The sequence below is a fragment of the Brachycentrus maculatus genome, unplaced genomic scaffold (assembly GCF_059751285.1).
Source record: "Brachycentrus maculatus isolate JH-2025_06_01 unplaced genomic scaffold, ASM5975128v1 h1tg000243l, whole genome shotgun sequence".
NCBI lineage: Eukaryota > Metazoa > Arthropoda > Insecta > Trichoptera > Brachycentridae > Brachycentrus > Brachycentrus maculatus.
This window is the reverse complement of record NW_028280994.1, coordinates 319863-338827: the sequence shown is the minus strand read 5'-3', so window position 1 is coordinate 338827 and position 18965 is coordinate 319863. Positions and strand designations below refer to the sequence as shown.

The following is an 18965-nucleotide window of genomic DNA, read 5'->3' as shown; positions in this document are numbered from 1 at the left end:
TGATAGAGGTTTCACTGTTTGGGCATATACTGCCTTGTCTCTCAGTGTCATGGTTATGTTAGTTAGGTTAGGTTAGGTACCACGCCATCTCCAGCTGGGTCATCTCCTCCCTGAGGAGACCGTCAACAGTTGAAGAAATAAACAATACATAGCGGAATGATAGAGGTTTCACTGTTTGGGCATATACTGCCTTGCCTTTCTGTGTCATGGTTATGTTAGGTTAGGTACCACGTCTTTTGTCCGCCTCCATAGTGTAATGGTCAGCACGCTCGACTATCATTCTGGAGGTCCCGGGTTCGATTCCCAGGGGTGGATCAAATAAATATAAGTGATTTTTTCACTCTAATATTTATTCAATATCACCCTGGACTGGTTACCTGAAGCGGAAGGCTGATCACCTTTCCTTCATGTGTTAACGATCAAGATAACACTGCGTTTATACGCAGTGCCAACAGAACTCAACAGCCCTTCATACTGGAAGTCCTGAAGAGGAGAAGGTGGACATGGTTGGGACATGCCTTAGAACGGCACCCGAGAGCATCGAACCCTCGTGTCTCTTCTTCCAACCCCGAGGATTCCGGCGCCCGTGCACCGACTATACTCAGCGCAACATTGAGACGCCGGACTGACCTGGGAGGAAGCCAAGGAGATGACTCGGAGACGTCTTGTGTTGGCCATATGCTGCACTTAGGGAGCGAACATGGAAAGAAGAAGAAGAAGAAGAAGAAATATCGAAGCTCAATGGGGGTAATCCATCTGGCAAATTTCATTAGACAGATGGACATGGGGTTCTATCCTCTGCGACGGTCTGGACTCACGTGTAGAGGCGGCGCGTGATCAGCTCGGCGCGCGACAGCGGCGCCACCATGGCCCGCCGCGAGCGCACCAGCGGGTCCCCGCGCTGCCACTCGCCCGCGCTGTGCCGGACGCCCTCCCGGCGCCCAAACTGGCCCTGCCAACAGACAAAGATATTCATTATGATAGCTGGTGCCCTCTAGCTTAAATTGTTACATTTCAACTTTGTTTATGGTCAATAAAAGCAACATTTAAAAGGAATATTCACAATTTTCCCGTTTTTAACCGGATCCACGCGGCTCGCATAACCGTATGTGTTTTAACAAAACATGCCCCATACGCGGCTGACATAAGCGTTTGTGTTTTTACATTGCTCTAAGTTTCAAACCTCAGAGTTCCTGAGAGACGCCCGTGCGCGGCGGTATTTTGCCGTTTTTTAAATGATTACTTTTATCATGTATTTAGTTAAGAAACGATTTATTTTCCTAAACAAAAACGTTCAATGGGATTCATTGTGCCTTTTTGGTACTCTACAATACACTCGTGTCACATTATTCTGCAAATATATCGTAATATAAACAAATAAGATCGTAACATAAATAAATCAAAGTACGCATCGTGTGTCACTCTTACCCACTGGCGATGCGTAGCGTCGAGAGTGAGACAGATATAGGGCATGATTATGGCGCGGACTAATTACCAACCGCAAGAAAAATCAGGGATCTGTTCTTTTATTTATCCTTGTGATGTTACAAATTATTAGTCAGATATTTCAACAGATGTCATAAGGCCAAGGATTGACGTATTATTTAATCCAAAGTTCCACACCATGAAAAAATCCCTCCAAGTTGAACTGAGGTTTAAAACTTGGAGCAACGTAAAAACACATACGCTTATGTCAGCCGCGTATGGGGTATGTTTTGTTAAAACACATACGGTTATGCGAGCCGCGTGGATCCGGTTAAAGAACAAAAGTATTTTTTTAAATTCTACTCAGGTTTTTTTTTTTTAAATAAATACATTTGCATCTGAAACATGTATTCTTCATAGAATTTTAGCCTACGAATGGTTATGCAGATTGGGAGGACGGTATCTTTCCCCGGTCGTATCTCCTTGCGTATTGACTTCTTAATCCCGCATTCATTGTTTTCCCGCAGTCATAGTTTATTTTAATAGGTCCCTTTAAAAACGATAGATAGAGGTTTCACTGTATATAAATATATATATATATATATGGCTATGATACGTACGTCTATGGCGGGCAGCTCGTACCGGCGGTAGTTGTACTGGCGTGCCAGCGCCTCGATCATGTAGTCGATGTGTGATCGCGGCTCCTCTCCGTCCTGCATCAGGATATCTGTAGGACACAGCATACACTTCAAGTAACTAACTAACTAAACATCGCGCCGCTTCTCCGCAGGGGTAGGCAGAGAGAACAGAACGCCACACCACTCTGTCCTTGCAAACATTCTTCGCCTCTTTTCAATTCAATTCATTTATTTCAATTAATATACACATTTATAGTTAATAAAACCCTTATCCGCGCCCCAATGATGCATAGGGCACTGCGTCATATAAACGCAGTGTTATCTTGATCGTTTACACATGAACGAAAGATGATCAGCCCTCCGCTTCAGGTACCAGTCCAGGGTAATATTGAATAAATATGATATTTTCACTCATGAATTACATTAAATTATTTCATTTCATTCGAACCCTTATCCGCACCCCAATGGTGCATAGGGCACTGCATCATATAAACGCAGTGTTATCTTGATCGTTAACGCACGAAGGAAAGGTGGTCAGCCCTCCGCTTCAGGTACCAGTCCAGGGTAATATTGAATAAATATTAGAGTGAAAAAATCACTTATATTATATTAACTTTAAATATAAAGAGTAAATCCACTCACGAGTAGGCATAGGCTATGAAACTTATAAAGTTGAAGCCTGAGGGTCATGATAAGCCGTAGCTATAAGCCGTCTTGCATAAGCCGTAGCTAGATTTCAGAGTCACTAGGAGCTGATCACGAGAATGAGGGTATGTGTGTGACAACAACACACCTGCACAGTCTGGCAAGCGGCACTCTAGACATGTCTCTCACAGATGGATGACTCGCCAGTATCACTAGGTACCCCGCTCGGAGGTACCTTGTGATACTGGCGAGTCTCTAGCGAGTCACTAGTGACGGAGGAGTGGGGCTCACCGTGCGAGGTGTCGGGCACGAGCTGGTCGTGCGCGGCGTGCTCGCGGCCGGGCACGAGGCGCTGCAGGCGCGGGCCGTGCGGCGCGCCCTCCACGTCCACGAGGAAGGGCGGCGCCATGAGGTGCGGCGGCGCGCCCGTCTGCTCGTCGCACACGCCGCCCAGGGCGTCGCGCACCAGCGGCCGGTAGTCCGTGTGGAAGAACAGCTCCAGGGGCAGCTGAAACCAGCCAACGGTCTATCGTTCAAAGGGATCCGTTATAGAGTGTCGATGAATAATGGTCGAGTGGGAAATGCGATGACGATGATGAAGTGTCTTGGCACACTGTTCCGCGTCAGTCTGCCGTGCTGGTCGGTGCTGTGGAGGCGTCTGCGTTCCGCCTGCAGGATCTAGCCGACTGTCTAGCTGATTCCTTTCACTGCCTACACCGGGGCACTTTAGGAAAATTTGTCCAAAATAGGTACTTTAAGTTTTATGGAATATTATATTACAGAATCCATATTCTTCTTCATCTATGTTGAGATGTCAAAAAATAATATAAAAAATATCTTCTATAATTGGAGATAATTTAGATTTGTGAAGTATTTGGACCTGTTGATCACTTATTACTCTAGGTCTAGTCTAGGGGACACTCACCGTCTGCAGCAGCGGGTGGCCGCGCCCGAGCCCCAGCATGAGGATGTGGCCGTGCGAGTCGGTGGCGGCCACCTTGGAGCCGTCGGGGGCCCACTTGGCGTCGTACACCGCGCCGTGGCCCTGCCCCTCGATGTTGTTCTGGAACGAGCCCAGCGACACCTGCAACACCCGCCTCCTTCCTCAGTACACCCGTATTCGGCCACTCATCCCTACTCCTGAGACTTTATGCAGGATTCAATTGTGTATCCAGTGCAATGCAACTCAATAAAAGCAGTTCGCTCGCTCAAGAACGTCAAATATCACCATCACCATCAATTATCAGTTGTACATGTTTTTGGAATGCCCAGAAAATGTACTAGATCCCAGCAAAAGAGGCATACTTTTAACTTAACATTTACCCGCTACAGGGCAGAAAGTGTTGTTTTTGCATTTTGAAGAAAAGGTATTGTTTAATTATTTTTTTTAAATATACTAAATATTTTTCAAATGGAGAAAAAACCTTCAGGTTTTACCTAAAAAGATCTGTTGCACAGTAAAAAGTTCAATGAGTGGCTTGATATTTATTTTTAATACATTTTATTATATTTTTAAACTTTGAAAACGATCTCCTGCAAAATCAAGTTTTTTGATATATAACGTTGTTGAAAGGAGTGAGCGATATACTTAGGCATAAAAAATTTCAACAGCATTCATAGTTTAATTCAAAAGGTTTCTTTAAAAATGATACATAAAGGTTTCACTGCATATCAGTAATAATAAAACACGGGCTCACCCCCTTGAGTATGTCCCAGATGAAGATCTGGCCGTCGTGGCCGGCCGACAGCAGCACGGCCGGGTCGCGCGGGTGCGCCTCCAGCACGTAGATCTCGTCCGAGTGCCCGCGCAGCACGCGCACCAGCGCCCCCGACTGGCTGCACCACACCTGGAGTGACACACAGGTGAGTCTAGCCACTTCACTCTCGGTGCAGTAGAAACCATGTATGGTAGATGTTTCAATGGTGATATAAGGAAAGGGTGCAAGGCTGAGATGAGCACTATCCAGCAAACTAAGGAAGGCGGCTTGGGATGGTTTGGGAAGGATGAGAGTAGACTGGATGCAGTCGGGATGCCATCTCTCAGTGCGGCAAGACCATGTATGGTAGATGTTCCAATGGTGATATAAGGAAAGGGTGCAAGGCTGAGATGAGCACTATCCAGCAAACTAAGGAAGGCGGCTTGGGATGGTTTGGGAAGGATGAGAGTAGACTGGATGCAGTCGGGATGCCATCTCTCAGTGCGGCAAGACCATGTATGGTAGATGTTCCAATGGTGATATAAGGAAAGGGTGCAAGGCTGAGATGAGCACTATCCAGCAAACTAAGGAAGGCGGCTTGGGATGGTTTGGGAAGGATGAGAGTAGACTGGATGCAGTCGGGATGCCATCTCTCAGTGCGGCAAGACCATGTATGGTAGATGTTCCAATGGTGATATAAGGAAAGGGTGCAAGGCTGAGATGAGCACTATCCAGCAAACTAAGGAAGGCGGCTTGGGATGGTTTGGGAAGGATGAGAGTAGACTGGATGCAGTCGGGATGCCATCTCTCAGTGCGGCAAGACCATGTATGGTAGATGTTCCAATGGTGATATAAGGAAAGGGTGCAAGGCTGAGATGAGCACTATCCAGCAAACTAAGGAAGGCGGCTTGGGATGGTTTGGGAAGGATGAGAGTAGACTGGATGCAGTCGGGATGCCATCTCTCAGTGCGGCAAGACCATGTATGGTAGATGTTCCAATGGTGATATAAGGAAAGGGTGCAAGGCTGAGATGAGCACTATCCAGCAAACTAAGGAAGGCGGCTTGGGATGGTTTGGGAAGGATGAGAGTAGACTGGATGCAGTCGGGATGCCATCTCTCAGTGCGGCAAGACCATGTATGGTAGATGTTCCAATGGTGATATAAGGAAAGGGTGCAAGGCTGAGATGAGCACTATTCAGCAAATTAAGGAAGGCGGCTTGGGATGGTTTGGGAAGGATGTGAGTAGACTGGATGCAGTCGGGACGCCATCTCTCAGTGCGGCAAGACCATGTATGGTAGATGTTCCAATGGTGATATAAGGAAAGGGTGCAAGGCTGAGATGAGCACTATCCAGCAAACTAAGCAAGGCGGCTTGGGATGGTTTGGGAAGGATGAGAGTAGACTGGATGCAGTCGGGATGCCATCTCTCAGTGCGGCAAGACCATGTATGGTAGATGTTCCAATGGTGATATAAGGAAAGGGTGCAAGGCTGAGATGAGCACTATCCAGCAAACTAAGGAAGGCGGCTTGGGATGAAATCTTTTGTTAGAAAGCCAAATATAAACAATATAAGGCCTATTGTAACAAGGTCACATATCAACAAGACCTTTTTTGACAAGGTCACATATCAACAGGCCTTTTGTCACACGAGGCTGCGGAGACTTGCCTTCAGCGTGAAGTCATTGACGGCAGTGATGACGTAGCTGTCGGTGCAGTCCCACCCGACCATGGTCACCTTCATCTTCTTTCCGTCCTCGGCGTCCACCTTCTCCCTAAAACCGACAATCAGAGAACACGTCAGTAAAACGCGAAGGTTGAGCGACATTTGTCCGACGAGTAGTCCGGCGTACGAATGAACCTCTTGAAAAATTCAAAATCTCAAATCTTCCTAATTTATCCACCAATTCATCTGTAAATTTGACACAGAGTTCCATTTGAATATGCGCACATTTTTATCTATGTATATAAATCGAAAATTTAGTCTTTTTTTACATCTCAGCATAGATGAAGAACAATATGGAAGTATGAATATTTACAGGGCTTATGACCCGTCATAGGCTGGTTAAGTGATCACTTTACACACGTGAAACAATGATAAACCACCCTATGACGGTCGTAAAAGCCTCTGTAAAAGCCCAGACTTCCATATTCTTCTTCATCTATGTTGAGACATCAAAAAAATAATAAAATACATAATTTTCAATTAATTTTGGCTTATAATTTGACCAATTATCGAGCGCTTTTGTGAACAAGTATTTGGACACACTCGTGGTATGGACTCACCCGGGCAGCGAGTCGGCCATGTTGAGCTTGACGTGGCGCCACTGCGTCGCGTGCAGCTGCCACAGGATGGCGGTGCCGTCTTTCGAGCCGGACACGAAGCGCAGGCCCACGTGCGCCCACTGCAGCGAGTCCACCGCCTCCCAGTGCGCCGCCGTCTGCAAACCAGACGCGTGTTACCAGCGTCGCCAATGGCAATTTTCAGACTTACCCGAAAATCTAGGTCAAATTCCCCAAATTGGAGGAAAAAAATGTCCAGACTCCTTACAAATTTCCCAAATAATTATCTCAAGAAAAAAATATTTTCATAAAACATTGACTACAATTTTTTTTTATTAACGCCCTTATTGGGCTTTTAAATAAAACACATAGTAATTAATTAATTAATCCGTCCGCCTCCGTAGTGTAATGGCCAGCACGCTCGGCTACCGTTCTGGAGGTCCCGGGTTCGATTCCCAAGGGGGGCAAAATAAATATAAGTGATATTTATCACTGTCATATTTATTACTACTACTACTACTACCATCACGCCGTTTCCCCGCAGGGGTAGGCAGAGAGGATGGAACGCCACACTCTTCTGTCCTGACATACACTCTTCTGTCCTGACATACACTCCTCGCCTCCTTCACATCCATACATCTAGTCATACATGCCCTCCGATTACGCAGACTTTTGACGCCGCCAGATTTTAGGTTCTGATTGATCTGATCATATTTATTCAATATTACATAAGTGATTTTTTCACTGTCATATTTATTCAATATTACCCTGGACTGGTACCTGAAGCGGAGGGCTGATCACCTTTCCTTCATGTGTAAACGATCAAGATAACACTGCGTTAATATGACACAGTGCCCTATGCACCATTGTGCATATATACGAATTCGCCACGGGGATTCCCGAGCGGATTCAACAAAGGCGGCCAACCGAAGCGCGGAGACCGAGATTCGCCTGCATCGCTTGATTGCTGAAGGACGTATATTTAGCTTCATATTTTAATTCAAAGTTTCATAATCAATTAGATTAAATTATAATAGTTAATATCAATAGTAATTAATCAAATGTAATGGTCAGCACGCTCGGCTACCGTTCCGGAGGTCCCGGGTTCGATTCCCAAGGGGGATAAAATAAATATATGTGATTTATTCACTGTAATATTTATTCAATACTACCATGGACTGGTACCTGAAGCGGAGGCCTGATCACCTTACCTTCATGTGTAAACGATCAAGATAACACTGCGTTTATATGACACAGTGCCCTATGCATCATTGGGGTGCGGATAAGGGTTTATTATTATTATTTATCAATGGTAATTAAAGTACTACTACTACTACTACTACCATCACGCCGTTTCCCCGCAGGGGTAGGCAGAGAGGATGGAACGCCACACTCTTCTGTCCTGACATACACTCCTCGCCTCCTTCACATCCATACATCTAGTCATACATGCCCTCCGATTACGCAGACTTTTGACACCGCCAGATTTTAGGTTCTGATTGATCTGATCGTGCCAAGTCTTTTTCGGTCGTCCACGTTCTGTTTTCCCTCTCACATTCGCCACATATATTTTCTTAGTCATTCTTTCGCTATCCATTCGCTCCACATGTCCATACCACCGCAAAGAGCTCTTTCTAATCTTTTCAATTATTCCTCGTTCAGCCTTACATTCCTTTCTTATATCATCGTTTTTAATTCTGTCATACAATGATTTTCCACACATTCGTCTAAGGGAGAATTTATATCGATGAACAATCTGTAAGTAAGCATTTTTTAAATATCCTATTCTGGCTTCCCGTTTTAATAACACACACACTAACTAACTAACTAACCATCACGCCGCTTCCCCGCAGGGGTAGGCAGAGAGAATAGAGCGCCACACCACTCTGTCCTTGCAAACATTCTTCGCCTCCTCCACGTTCATGCATCTCCTCATACATACCCGCCGATAGTTACGACTCCTAACCTGACCACTTTCAAGTATTTAGCATACCTGATCGTGCCATGTTTTTCTCGGTCTTCCTCTGCTTCTTTTCCCGCTAACATTCGCCTCATAAATTTGTTTTACCGTTCTTTCCTCGCTCGTTCGTTCTACATGTCCAAACCATCTAAACACACCTTTCTTAATTTTATCGATAATGCTTATCTCAGCTTTGCATTCCTTCCTTATTTCACTATTCGCACATCTATCATACATTGTTTTGTTACACATTCTTCTGAGATCGCATTTCGACTGCATTCAGTCTACTTTCATCCTTCTTTTGCCAACTCCATGTTTCACTTCCATATATTAGAGTTGGAACCAGGACTCCGTTGCGCACTGCCAGTTTAGCTTCCGCTGATAGGTTTTTATTTGCTATAACTGATTTCAGTGCATCGAGGTGGCTAAATTGGTGACCACGACATTCACACGTGGCTAAATTGGTTGACCCCAAACGTTCACCGGTTGACCATAATGGTTGACTCCCGGACGTTCTCAGGTTTTCCAAAGTAATAAATTATTTTGAATTGATACAATTTAGTCTCCTCGGTCTACAGAGCGCGCCAGAGGGGCGCTCCGCGTCGGGGGCCCACCTCGAAGATGCGCTTGGGCCCGTTCTCGGCCATCATGTAGACGCGCACGTGGTGGTCCGCGGAGCCGGCCGCCAGGAAGGCCCCCCCGGGGGACCACGCCGCGCAGATCATCTGGCAGGCGCCCGGCCGCATGCGCTCCACGTACTGCACCGGCTTGGAGCTGCCGACAGAGAGAGACGGCGGATGACGACGTGGCCGAATGACACCATCTATTCTGCATCTAACCACCTCTAGTAGCTAATTATTATTAGCTTTATAATCAATGTCATGGGGCATGCAATCATGAATGATGATGCGGTTGAATGACAAAATGAATACTATTCAAAAAAAATTAAGTGACTATTAAAAAAACAAATACCATTTAAAAATCACTAAAATTTATTTACCCAGGGGGGGGTCTAATAAATATAAGTGAATTTTTCATTCCAATATTTATTTAATACTACCCTGGACTGGTACCTGAAGCGCAAGAGATCACCTTGCCTTTGTGCAATTAACGATCAAGATAACGCTGTGTCGGTATGATGCAGTGCCCTATGCACTATCGGGGCTGATAGGGGTTAGAAGAAGTACTATGTCATGAGTCATACAATCATGGATGATTACATGGCCGAATGGCACATTCTATATCTACTAACTTCCATTGCTTGATTATCAATACCTCTTCTATAAAGATGTGTCGGGCTGTGGTCCTGTGGTTAGTGTCGCGGACTCTCCGAGTCAGTCTCGCAGTTTGAACCCACTTTACCACAATTTGATACCTATTTCAAATAATGAGCCCCCCTCAGACTCACAGAAATAGTACGAAATTGAAGTATTTTTGAAAATAAATAAAATAAAATAATTTGACCAGATATCTGGTCAAATTATAAGCTTAAATAATAAAAATGAAAATGGTATTTTCTGGCGTTTCTCATGTGTGTGATTATAATCCAGGATTCGGACCTCACATACTAATATAAGAGTTTCTGCTTAGTTAAAAGCTTCTTTACATCTCACCAATAGATGTCTCTAGTGAAGTTCTAGTGATTCAAGAACAAGGTTTCAAAATTGGTTCATATATATATAGAACTTCCAAGAATTTGAGTAGTGTGGTTGTCAATAATAGGTAGAATTGGTGAATGTTACACGTATGTAAAGTGATCACTTGAACCAGCGTATGGCGGTCGTCAGCCCTGTTAATGCCCAGACTTCCATATTCTTCTTCATCTTTGATAAGATGTCAAAAAATAATATGAAAATAAAATAAATTTGGTTTGTTTAGTAACTCTGTGTGTGGTGGGAGTGGGGAGACCGACTCACATGAAGCACGGCTTGCCCCCGCCAGAGTGGCTGTAGGTCCAGAAGGCCACGGAGCCGTCCGTGGAGGTGCTCACGAGGCAGCTCAGGTCGCCGGAGCGCGCCGGGCAGAAGTGCACCGACGTGATCATCCCGTTGTGCCCTGGAATGAGGAAAGACCACCGCAGGTAAGACAGGGAGTGAAGAACCTCACACCAATGGATTGAAGTCATCCGGTCATGCAGCGCATCTCCTCAGACATATCGCTCACTCCTTTCAACAACATCATATACCGAAAATCGTCAATTTTCAGTTGTGCATGTTCTTGGAATGCCCAGAAAATGTACTATATCCCAGCAAAAGCGGCATATTTTTAACTAAATATTTACCCGCTACAGGGCAGAAAGTGTTGTTTTTGCATTTTGAAGAAAAGGTATTATTTAATTATTTTTTTACTTATACTTAATATTTTTCAAATGGAGAAAAAACCTTCAGGTTTTACCTAAAAAGATCTGTTGCACAGTAAGAAGTTCAATAAGTGGCTTGATATTTATTTTTAATACATTGTATTATATTTTTAAACTTTAAAAACGTTCTCCTGAAAAATCAAGTTTTTTTATTTATGACGTTGTTGAAAGGAGTGAGCGATATGTCTTGTGTGTGACTCAGTTCGAGCTGTGTACTATGATTTCCACACAGATATGAACTGGGATGACTCAGTTGGTGGCTAGTCGGTTTTTGTTAAGAGCTGCGTACCCCCCTTCAATTTATCCCTCAGAGCAGCCATAAACCTTCCATATAGAAAGAAGTTTTCGATACATTACAAGGGTCCCCCCTTGAATTTATCCCTCAGATAGGAGCTGTAAACCTCGATGTAAGAGCTTTCGATACCCTACAAGGGTCCCCCCTTGAATTTATCCCTCAGATAGGAGCTGTAAGTCTCGATATAAGAGCTTTCGATACCCTACAAGGGTCCCCCCTTCAATTTATCCCTCAGATAGGAGCTGTAAACCTCGATGTAAGAGCTTTTGATACCCTACAAGGATCCCCCCTTGAATTTATCCCTCAGATAGGAGCCGTAAACCTCGATGTAAGAGCTTTCGATACCCTACAAGGGTCCCCCCTTGAATTTATCCCTCAGATAGGAGCTGTAAACCTCGATATGAGAGCTTTCGATAATCTACAAGGGTCCCCCCTTGAATTTATCCCTCAGATAGGAGCTGTAAACCTCGATATGAGAGCTTTCGATACCCTACAAGGGTCCCCCCTTGAATTTATCCCTCAGATAGGAGCTGTAAACCTCGATATGAGAGCTTTCAATACCCTACAAGGGTCCCCCCTTGAATTTATCCCTCAGATAGGAGCTGTAAACCTCGATGTAAGAGCTTTCGATACCCTACAAGGATCCCCCCTTGAATTTATCCCTCAGATAGGAGCCGTAAACCTCGATGTAAGAGCTTTCGATACCCTACAAGGGTCCCCCCTTGAATTTATCCCTCAGATAGGAGCTGTAAACCTCGATATGAGAGCTTTCGATAATCTACAAGGGTCCCCCCTTGAATTTATCCCTCAGATAGGAGCTGTAAACCTCGATATGAGAGCTTTCGATACCCTACAAGGGTCCCCCCTTGAATTTATCCCTCAGATAGGAGCTGTAAACCTCGATGTAAGAGCTTTCGATACCCTACAAGGGTCCCCCCTTGATTTATCCCTCAGATAGGAGCTGTAAACCTCGATATGAGAGCTTTCGATACCCTACAAGGGTCCCCCCTTGAATATATCCCCTCGATGTAAGAGCTTTCGATACCCTACAAGATGTCCCAGTGCAATGTGGGGGAGTCTGGATGGTTCCATTCTCCTCACACGCGCATCCCATAGCTTCCTAATCTAAGGAAAGGTGGAATGATGATAAGGATCACCTTGCAGCACGGCGACGGGCGCGGCGGTCTGCATGTCCCACACGCGCACGAGGCGGTCCAGCGAGCCGGCCGCCACCAGGTGGTTGTCCGCGTCCACGGCCAGGTCCGTGATCTCCGAGGAGGCGCCGCGCAGCGTGCCCAGCAGCCGCCCGTCCACGGCGCTCCAGATCTTCACCAGCAGGTCGTCGGCCCCCTGCAACACCAGACACAACACACTCACGCATTATTCGACGGGGATATTGAAGTATTTTAACCTTTAGCCTTTGTTTGTCCGAACTCTTACCACTCTGTAGGCCAGACATTCCGGCCCGTATGATTGTACTAGACTGAATGCAGTCTAAATGCGATCTCTCAGAAGAATGTGCGACAAAACGATGTATGATAGATGTGATAGATGTGAATAGTGAAATAAGGAAGGAATGCAAAGCTGAGATAAGCATTATCCATAAAATTAAGAAAGGCGCGTTGAGATGGTTTGGACATGTGGAACGAATGAGTGAGGAAAGAACGGTAAAACGGATTTATGAGGCGAATGTTAGTGGGAAAAGAAGCAGAGGAAGACCGGGAAAAACATGGCACGATCAGGTATGCCAAATACTTGAAAGTGGTCAGGTTAGGAGTCGTAACAATCGGCGGGTATGTATGAGGAGATGCATGAACGTGGAGGAGGCGAAGAATGTTTGCAAGGACAGAGTGGTGTGGCGCTCTATTCTCTCTGCCTACCCCTGCGGAGAAGCGGCGTGATGGTTAGTTAGTTAGTTAGTTAGTATGATTCTAGTAGGCAGCTCCGTGGGCCACAATGTCTGGCCCGGCGCAGGTATAACTTTAATCACTGATCTATCTATCATCCGAGTATATTCTACCAACAAATATTTCAGATAAATACAGTTCATCTTAATTAACACGGTCATACGAATTGCCAGTGTCCCAAAATTCATCAAACCTTTATTTGCACCCCAATGGTGCATAGGGCACTGCATATAAACGCAGTGTTATCTTGATCGTTTACACATGAAGGAAAGGTGATCAGCCCTCCGCTTCAGGTACCAGTCCAGGGTGATATTGAATGAATATTACAGTGAAAAAATCACTTATATTTATTTTACCCCCCCTGGGAATCGAACCCGGGACCTCCAGAACGGAAGCCGAGCGTGCTGACCATTACACTACGGGGCAGACAAAACAAGGTTACTGCATTAAAATGTACTTTATTTACATATATCGCTCACTCCTTTCAAGAACGTCATAAATCAAAAAACTAGATTTTTCAGGAGATCGTTTTTAAAGTTTAAAAATATAATACAATGTATTAAAAATAAATATCAAGCCACTTATTAAAGTTTTTACTGTGCAACAGATCTTTTTGGGTAAAACCTGAAAGTTTTTTCTCCATTTGAAAAATATTTAGTATTTTTTTAAAAAATTACTAAACAATACCTTTTCTTCAAAATGCAAAAACAACCCTTTCTGCCCTGTAGCGGGTAAATTCTTCTTCTCCGTCTTATTCCTAATTGCTGAGGGTTGTGACCCTTGCAGAAGCAATGACTCTTCTCCAGTTATCCCTGGACTGCGCTGCACGTAGCGCTCCAACCACTGAGCTGCCTTAATTTGATCGGTCCATCGTGTGGGGGATCTTCCTCTCCCTCTCTTTCCCTCCAGGGTACCGATCACAACTGGAGTTCCAGGCTATTCTCGTTGCCACGCGCAACGTGTCCAAAGAACTGGAGAATCCGTCGGATACAGATATTGGCCAGAGTCAAGCCATCCAAGCGTAGCGGGTAAATATTATGTTAAAAATATGCCGCTTTTGCTGGGATATAGTACATTTTCTGGGCATTTTGAAAACACGCACAACTGGAAACTGACGATTTTGGATTTATGACGTTGCTGAAAGGAGTGAGCGACATATCCGACGGTAAACACTCACCGTGAAGATGTATCGGCCCGAACGGTCAAACAGGACGCAGTACACGGCGCTGAGGTGCCCCAGCGTGCGGCGCTGCAGCTGCAGGCATCCGTAGATGGAAGATGGCAGTAATCGCGCGCACGGCCTGCCCCCTTGCCGCGATATCAGGCGGTCCACTGAAAACAATAAACACAAATACAGATATAACTTGTGTCCAAATACTTGTTTACAGAATCTGGATTATTTCCAATTTCTTCTCCGTCTTATTCCTTAATGCTGAGGGTTGTGACCCTTGCAGAAGCAATGACTCTTCTCCAGTTATCCCTTGACTGCGCTGCACGTAGCGCTCCAACCACCGAGGTGCCCACTGCTGCCTTAATTTGATCGGTCCATCGTGCGGGGGATCTTCCTCTCCCTCTCTTTCCCTCCAGGCTACCCATCACAACTAGTCGTTCCCGTTCTCGTTGCCACGCGCAACGTGTCGAAAGGACTGGAGAATCCGTTGGGTACAGATATTGGCCAGAGTCAAGCCATCCAAGCGTAGTTCCTGGCGCGTCTAGCTGTCCATGGAATTCGGAGCATGCGCCTCCAACACCACATTTGGAAGGCATAAATTTTTCTCCTTTCTGCTGCTTTTATGGTCCATATCTCAGCAGCATAGAGAAAAATGGAGTGGACCAATCTCCAATTATAAGGGTTATTTTTAATTTTATTTATACCAATAGATGTCTCTAGTGAAGTTCTAGTGATTCGTATACATATTACTTATTTGAGTACTCACGCAAATTGTCTTTCTTGCTCCGTGTCGGCTCGGAGAACAGGCTGGTGCAGAGGAGGGACCTCTTCGGCTTGCCGGACTCCGTCTTCAGCAGGGCCGCGCACACGGAGAGCAGGTGCTCCGGGACCACTCCCGGCAGCTGACTCTCCTGCGGAACAAGACCACCACTCTACAGTCACCCAGCGCTGCAGCGGAGCCAGGATATACGCCTTCTTCCTACGCTGCGTTTACCTTCCACGCCGCCTTGTAATATAATACCTATTACTCGCTATTTCTCTCCCCTCATACAACGGCCCGAGTACTCCACGCTGAAGGTTGGCAATCATCGTGTCAGTCTGCAGCCGCTCTGAGCAGCGCCCCATCGCTGCAGCGGAGCCAGGATATACGCCTTCTTCCTACGCTGCGTTTACCTTCCACGCCGCCTTGTAATATAATACCTATTACTCGCTATTTCTCTCCCCTCATACAACGGCCCGAGTACTCCACGCTGAAGGTTGGCAATCATCGTGTCAGTCTGCAGCCGCTCTGAGCAGCGCCCCAGTGCTGCAGCGGAGCCAGGATATACGCCTTCTTCCTACGCTGCGTTTACCTTCCACGCCGCCTTGTAATATAATACCTATTACTCGCTATTTCTCTCCCCTCATACAACGGCCCGAGTACTCCACGCTGAAGGTTGGCAATCATCGTGTCAGTCTGCAGCCGCTCTGAGCAGCGCCCCAGTGCTGCAGCGGAGCCAGGATATACGCCTTCTTCCTACGCTGCGTTTACCTTCCACGCCGCCTTGTAATATAATACCTATTACTCGCTATTTCTCTCCCCTCATACAACGGCCCGAGTACTCCACGCTGAAGGTTGGCAATCATCGTGTCAGTCTGCAGCCGCTCTGAGCAGCGCCCCAGTGCTGCAGCGGAGCCAGGATATACGCCTTCTTCCTACGCTGCGTTTACCTTCCACGCCGCCTTGTAATATAATACCTATTACTCGCTATTTCTCTCCCCTCATACAACGGCCCGAGTACTCCACGCTGAAGGTTGGCAATCATCGTGTCAGTCTGCAGCCGCTCTGAGCAGCGCCCCAGTGCTGCAGCGGAGCCAGGATATACGCCTTCTTCCTACGCTGCGTTTACCTTCCACGCCGCCTTGTAATATAATACCTATTACTCGCTATTTCTCTCCCCTCATACAACGGCCCGAGTACTCCACGCTGAAGGTTGGCAATCATCGTGTCAGTCTGCAGCCGCTCTGAGCAGCGCCCCAGTGCTGCAGCGGAGCCAGGATATACGCCTTCTTCCTACGCTGCGTTTACCTTCCACGCCGCCTTGTAATATAATACCTATTACTCGCTATTTCTCTCCCCTCATACAACGGCCCGAGTACTCCACGCTGAAGGTTGGCAATCATCGTGTCAGTCTGCAGCCGCTCTGAGCAGCGCCCCAGTGCTGCAGCGGAGCCAGGATATACGCCTTCTTCCTACGCTGCGTTTACCTTCCACGCCGCCTTGTAATATAATACCTATTACTCGCTATTTCTCTCCCCTCATACAACGGCCCGAGTACTCCACGCTGAAGGTTGGCAATCATCGTGTCAGTCTGCAGCCGCTCTGAGCAGCGCCCCAGTGCTGCAGCGGAGCCAGGATATACGCCTTCTTCCTACGCTGCGTTTACCTTCCACGCCGCCTTGTAATATAATACCTATTACTCGCTATTTCTCTCCCCTCATACAACGGCCCGAGTACTCCACGCTGAAGGTTGGCAATCATCGTGTCAGTCTGCAGCCGCTCTGAGCAGCGCCCCAGTGCTGCAGCGGAGCCAGGATATACGCCTTCTTCCTACGCTACGTTTACCTTAGAAGCGCAGGACTGATCACCTTGCCTTTGCGCAATTAACGATCAAGATAACATTGCTTCGAAATGACGCAGTATCCTCTGCATCATTTGGTGCGGATAGGGGTTAGAAGAAGAAGAATAAATAAATAAAAATTACATTAGAAAAAAAAATTTAAATGTTAGTTTCTTTTTAACATAAATCTATATTTCAAATTGAATTAAATACAAATAATAGCAGCTTTAATAAAATGCAATATTTAGTTTGATATAAACGAAGAATTTTTCACGTTTTTTAAATTTTCATACATAACAAAAAAGATAACGAAAAATTTGCATCGGCTGTGGAAAGAGCCATTGTTCAATCGTTCCAAAGGTCAATTATTACAGAAAGAGATGAAAATACGTTTTCCGCACGAGAAGGAAAGAGACGGCATGAGATCCGAGTTCGGTAACAGGAACTAGGATCCGGGTATTTCAAGAGAACCGATTCATTCGGTTCAGTAACAAAATTACGCGATTAGGATCCGCAAAGGGAAAAACCAAAACAAAAAAGTAAAAAAAGCAAAGAATAAATATAAAAAAAGGAAATTTTAAATAAACGGTATAATAAATAAATGTTGAGGCACTATAGAAAACAGAGAGGTGGTCGTATATATTATTTTCACAGGTGAATTGACTCAAACTAAAAACACGACTCGTGAAGTTAAGATCTACTTCAATGATTCGGTTCTCTCGAAATCAACCCTTTTGGATAATTACGTGGATGACAGGTTTTTTTTTTAAACTAAAACATTTAGTACATATTAATTAACATATTTATTTATAATATCGTTTTAAACATCGTTTTCTGTCGTTGTACAGGTGGAATTTTTTAAAAACGTCTTGAACGCAAGATTTATCATCGGGGTTGTAATTTATCAATATAATTGAAAGAAAAACACTTAATTAAGGGTGGAAATTTATATTTACCAATTCCTCGAAAGTTTGGTCATGCTCGCGACCCTCCCAGTCTAGCCGCCGTGGAAGTATCTGCAATAGCGAAATTCGGGGTAAATTTATCGATAGGAATCACACATTCGTGAAACTAACCACCGGAGAGTGTTTTGACAGCCGATACCACGTGGAAAAACAACAATAAATATGTATAACTTGGAAATCTGTCAAAGAAACACCAAAGAACTCACCTTGCATTTTTCGAGCTCTCGCCTCAAAACCTGAGGACAAAACGACGCGTTAGTTAGGAATAAAATGGAGATAAAACATTAACGAATTCAATTACGTCCAAATTTACCTCCGCGGTTTCCTTCAGAGGGCCCGACGACAGGAATTTCGCCACCAGAAAATACAGTTCTGAAAAGTTATCGAAAGCCATTAGTCGGATGTCGGAATTTAGCGCAATTTGAGAGCGGATTTATTTTGTTACTACGGTACCTGGGGCGACCCTAGACGTCTCGTCAGATGGATCGGAGTCCATATTTTTTATTTACTAGGACCCGGAGCTGGCAGGATATTGCACAAAGTCATAATTCGCACGAAACACTCGGTGCGCGAACTAGCATTTTGTTGATAATACGTCCTTTGGGTATAGCATCTGTAGCGCAAGATGGCGGCGTCGGTAACGAAGGGAACTGCGTGAAGTTGCGCAATGAAGCGCTTGCGCGGTTCTCACACAGATGGCGCTGCTCGCGCTCAATTTCAAATTAGGTTTGTTATCTTGCGTTGAATATTTTATTATGTAACCCAAATATTTACATTTTATTTAGAATTATTTACAATTTTCAATTATTTTTAGTAGTTATTAGCTCATATCGAGAAAAAGATCTTTTATATTGATTGTATTTCTATTCACCTACCATTCTGAATACATTATCGCAATTTATATCAGTAGGTTTTTATCTTGTTTTGTATATCTCAATACATAGTTCGTTTGCGTCCGATAATGTCAATATTTGCTCTTTGGACTAAAATTTAATCACAAACTCTCTCTGATTGAGGGACAG

General features: G+C 45.2%; 1 protein-coding gene across 1 annotated transcript in view; it reads right to left on the bottom strand.

Annotated features, from left to right (window-relative positions):
• Window positions 1-18606, bottom strand: part of BRWD3 (bromodomain and WD repeat-containing protein) — a 47427-nt gene extending 28821 nt beyond the window's left edge. Inside the window, exons 1-16 of the mRNA XM_088265178.1 lie at window positions 18397-18606; window positions 18257-18315; window positions 18150-18179; window positions 17935-17994; window positions 15145-15289; window positions 14385-14539; window positions 12458-12650; window positions 10563-10701; window positions 9261-9420; window positions 6690-6844; window positions 6073-6178; window positions 4406-4555; window positions 3634-3792; window positions 3000-3216; window positions 2046-2152; window positions 819-952 (exon numbers count right to left, since the gene is read on the bottom strand). Of these exons, the coding sequence (XP_088121304.1) occupies window positions 819-952; window positions 2046-2152; window positions 3000-3216; window positions 3634-3792; window positions 4406-4555; window positions 6073-6178; window positions 6690-6844; window positions 9261-9420; window positions 10563-10701; window positions 12458-12650; window positions 14385-14539; window positions 15145-15289; window positions 17935-17994; window positions 18150-18179; window positions 18257-18315; window positions 18397-18439 (2012 nt within the window). The 5' untranslated portion in view covers window positions 18440-18606. The remainder of the gene's footprint in view (window positions 1-818; window positions 953-2045; window positions 2153-2999; window positions 3217-3633; window positions 3793-4405; window positions 4556-6072; window positions 6179-6689; window positions 6845-9260; window positions 9421-10562; window positions 10702-12457; window positions 12651-14384; window positions 14540-15144; window positions 15290-17934; window positions 17995-18149; window positions 18180-18256; window positions 18316-18396) is intronic.
• Between the last annotated feature and the right edge of the window lie 359 nt (window positions 18607-18965).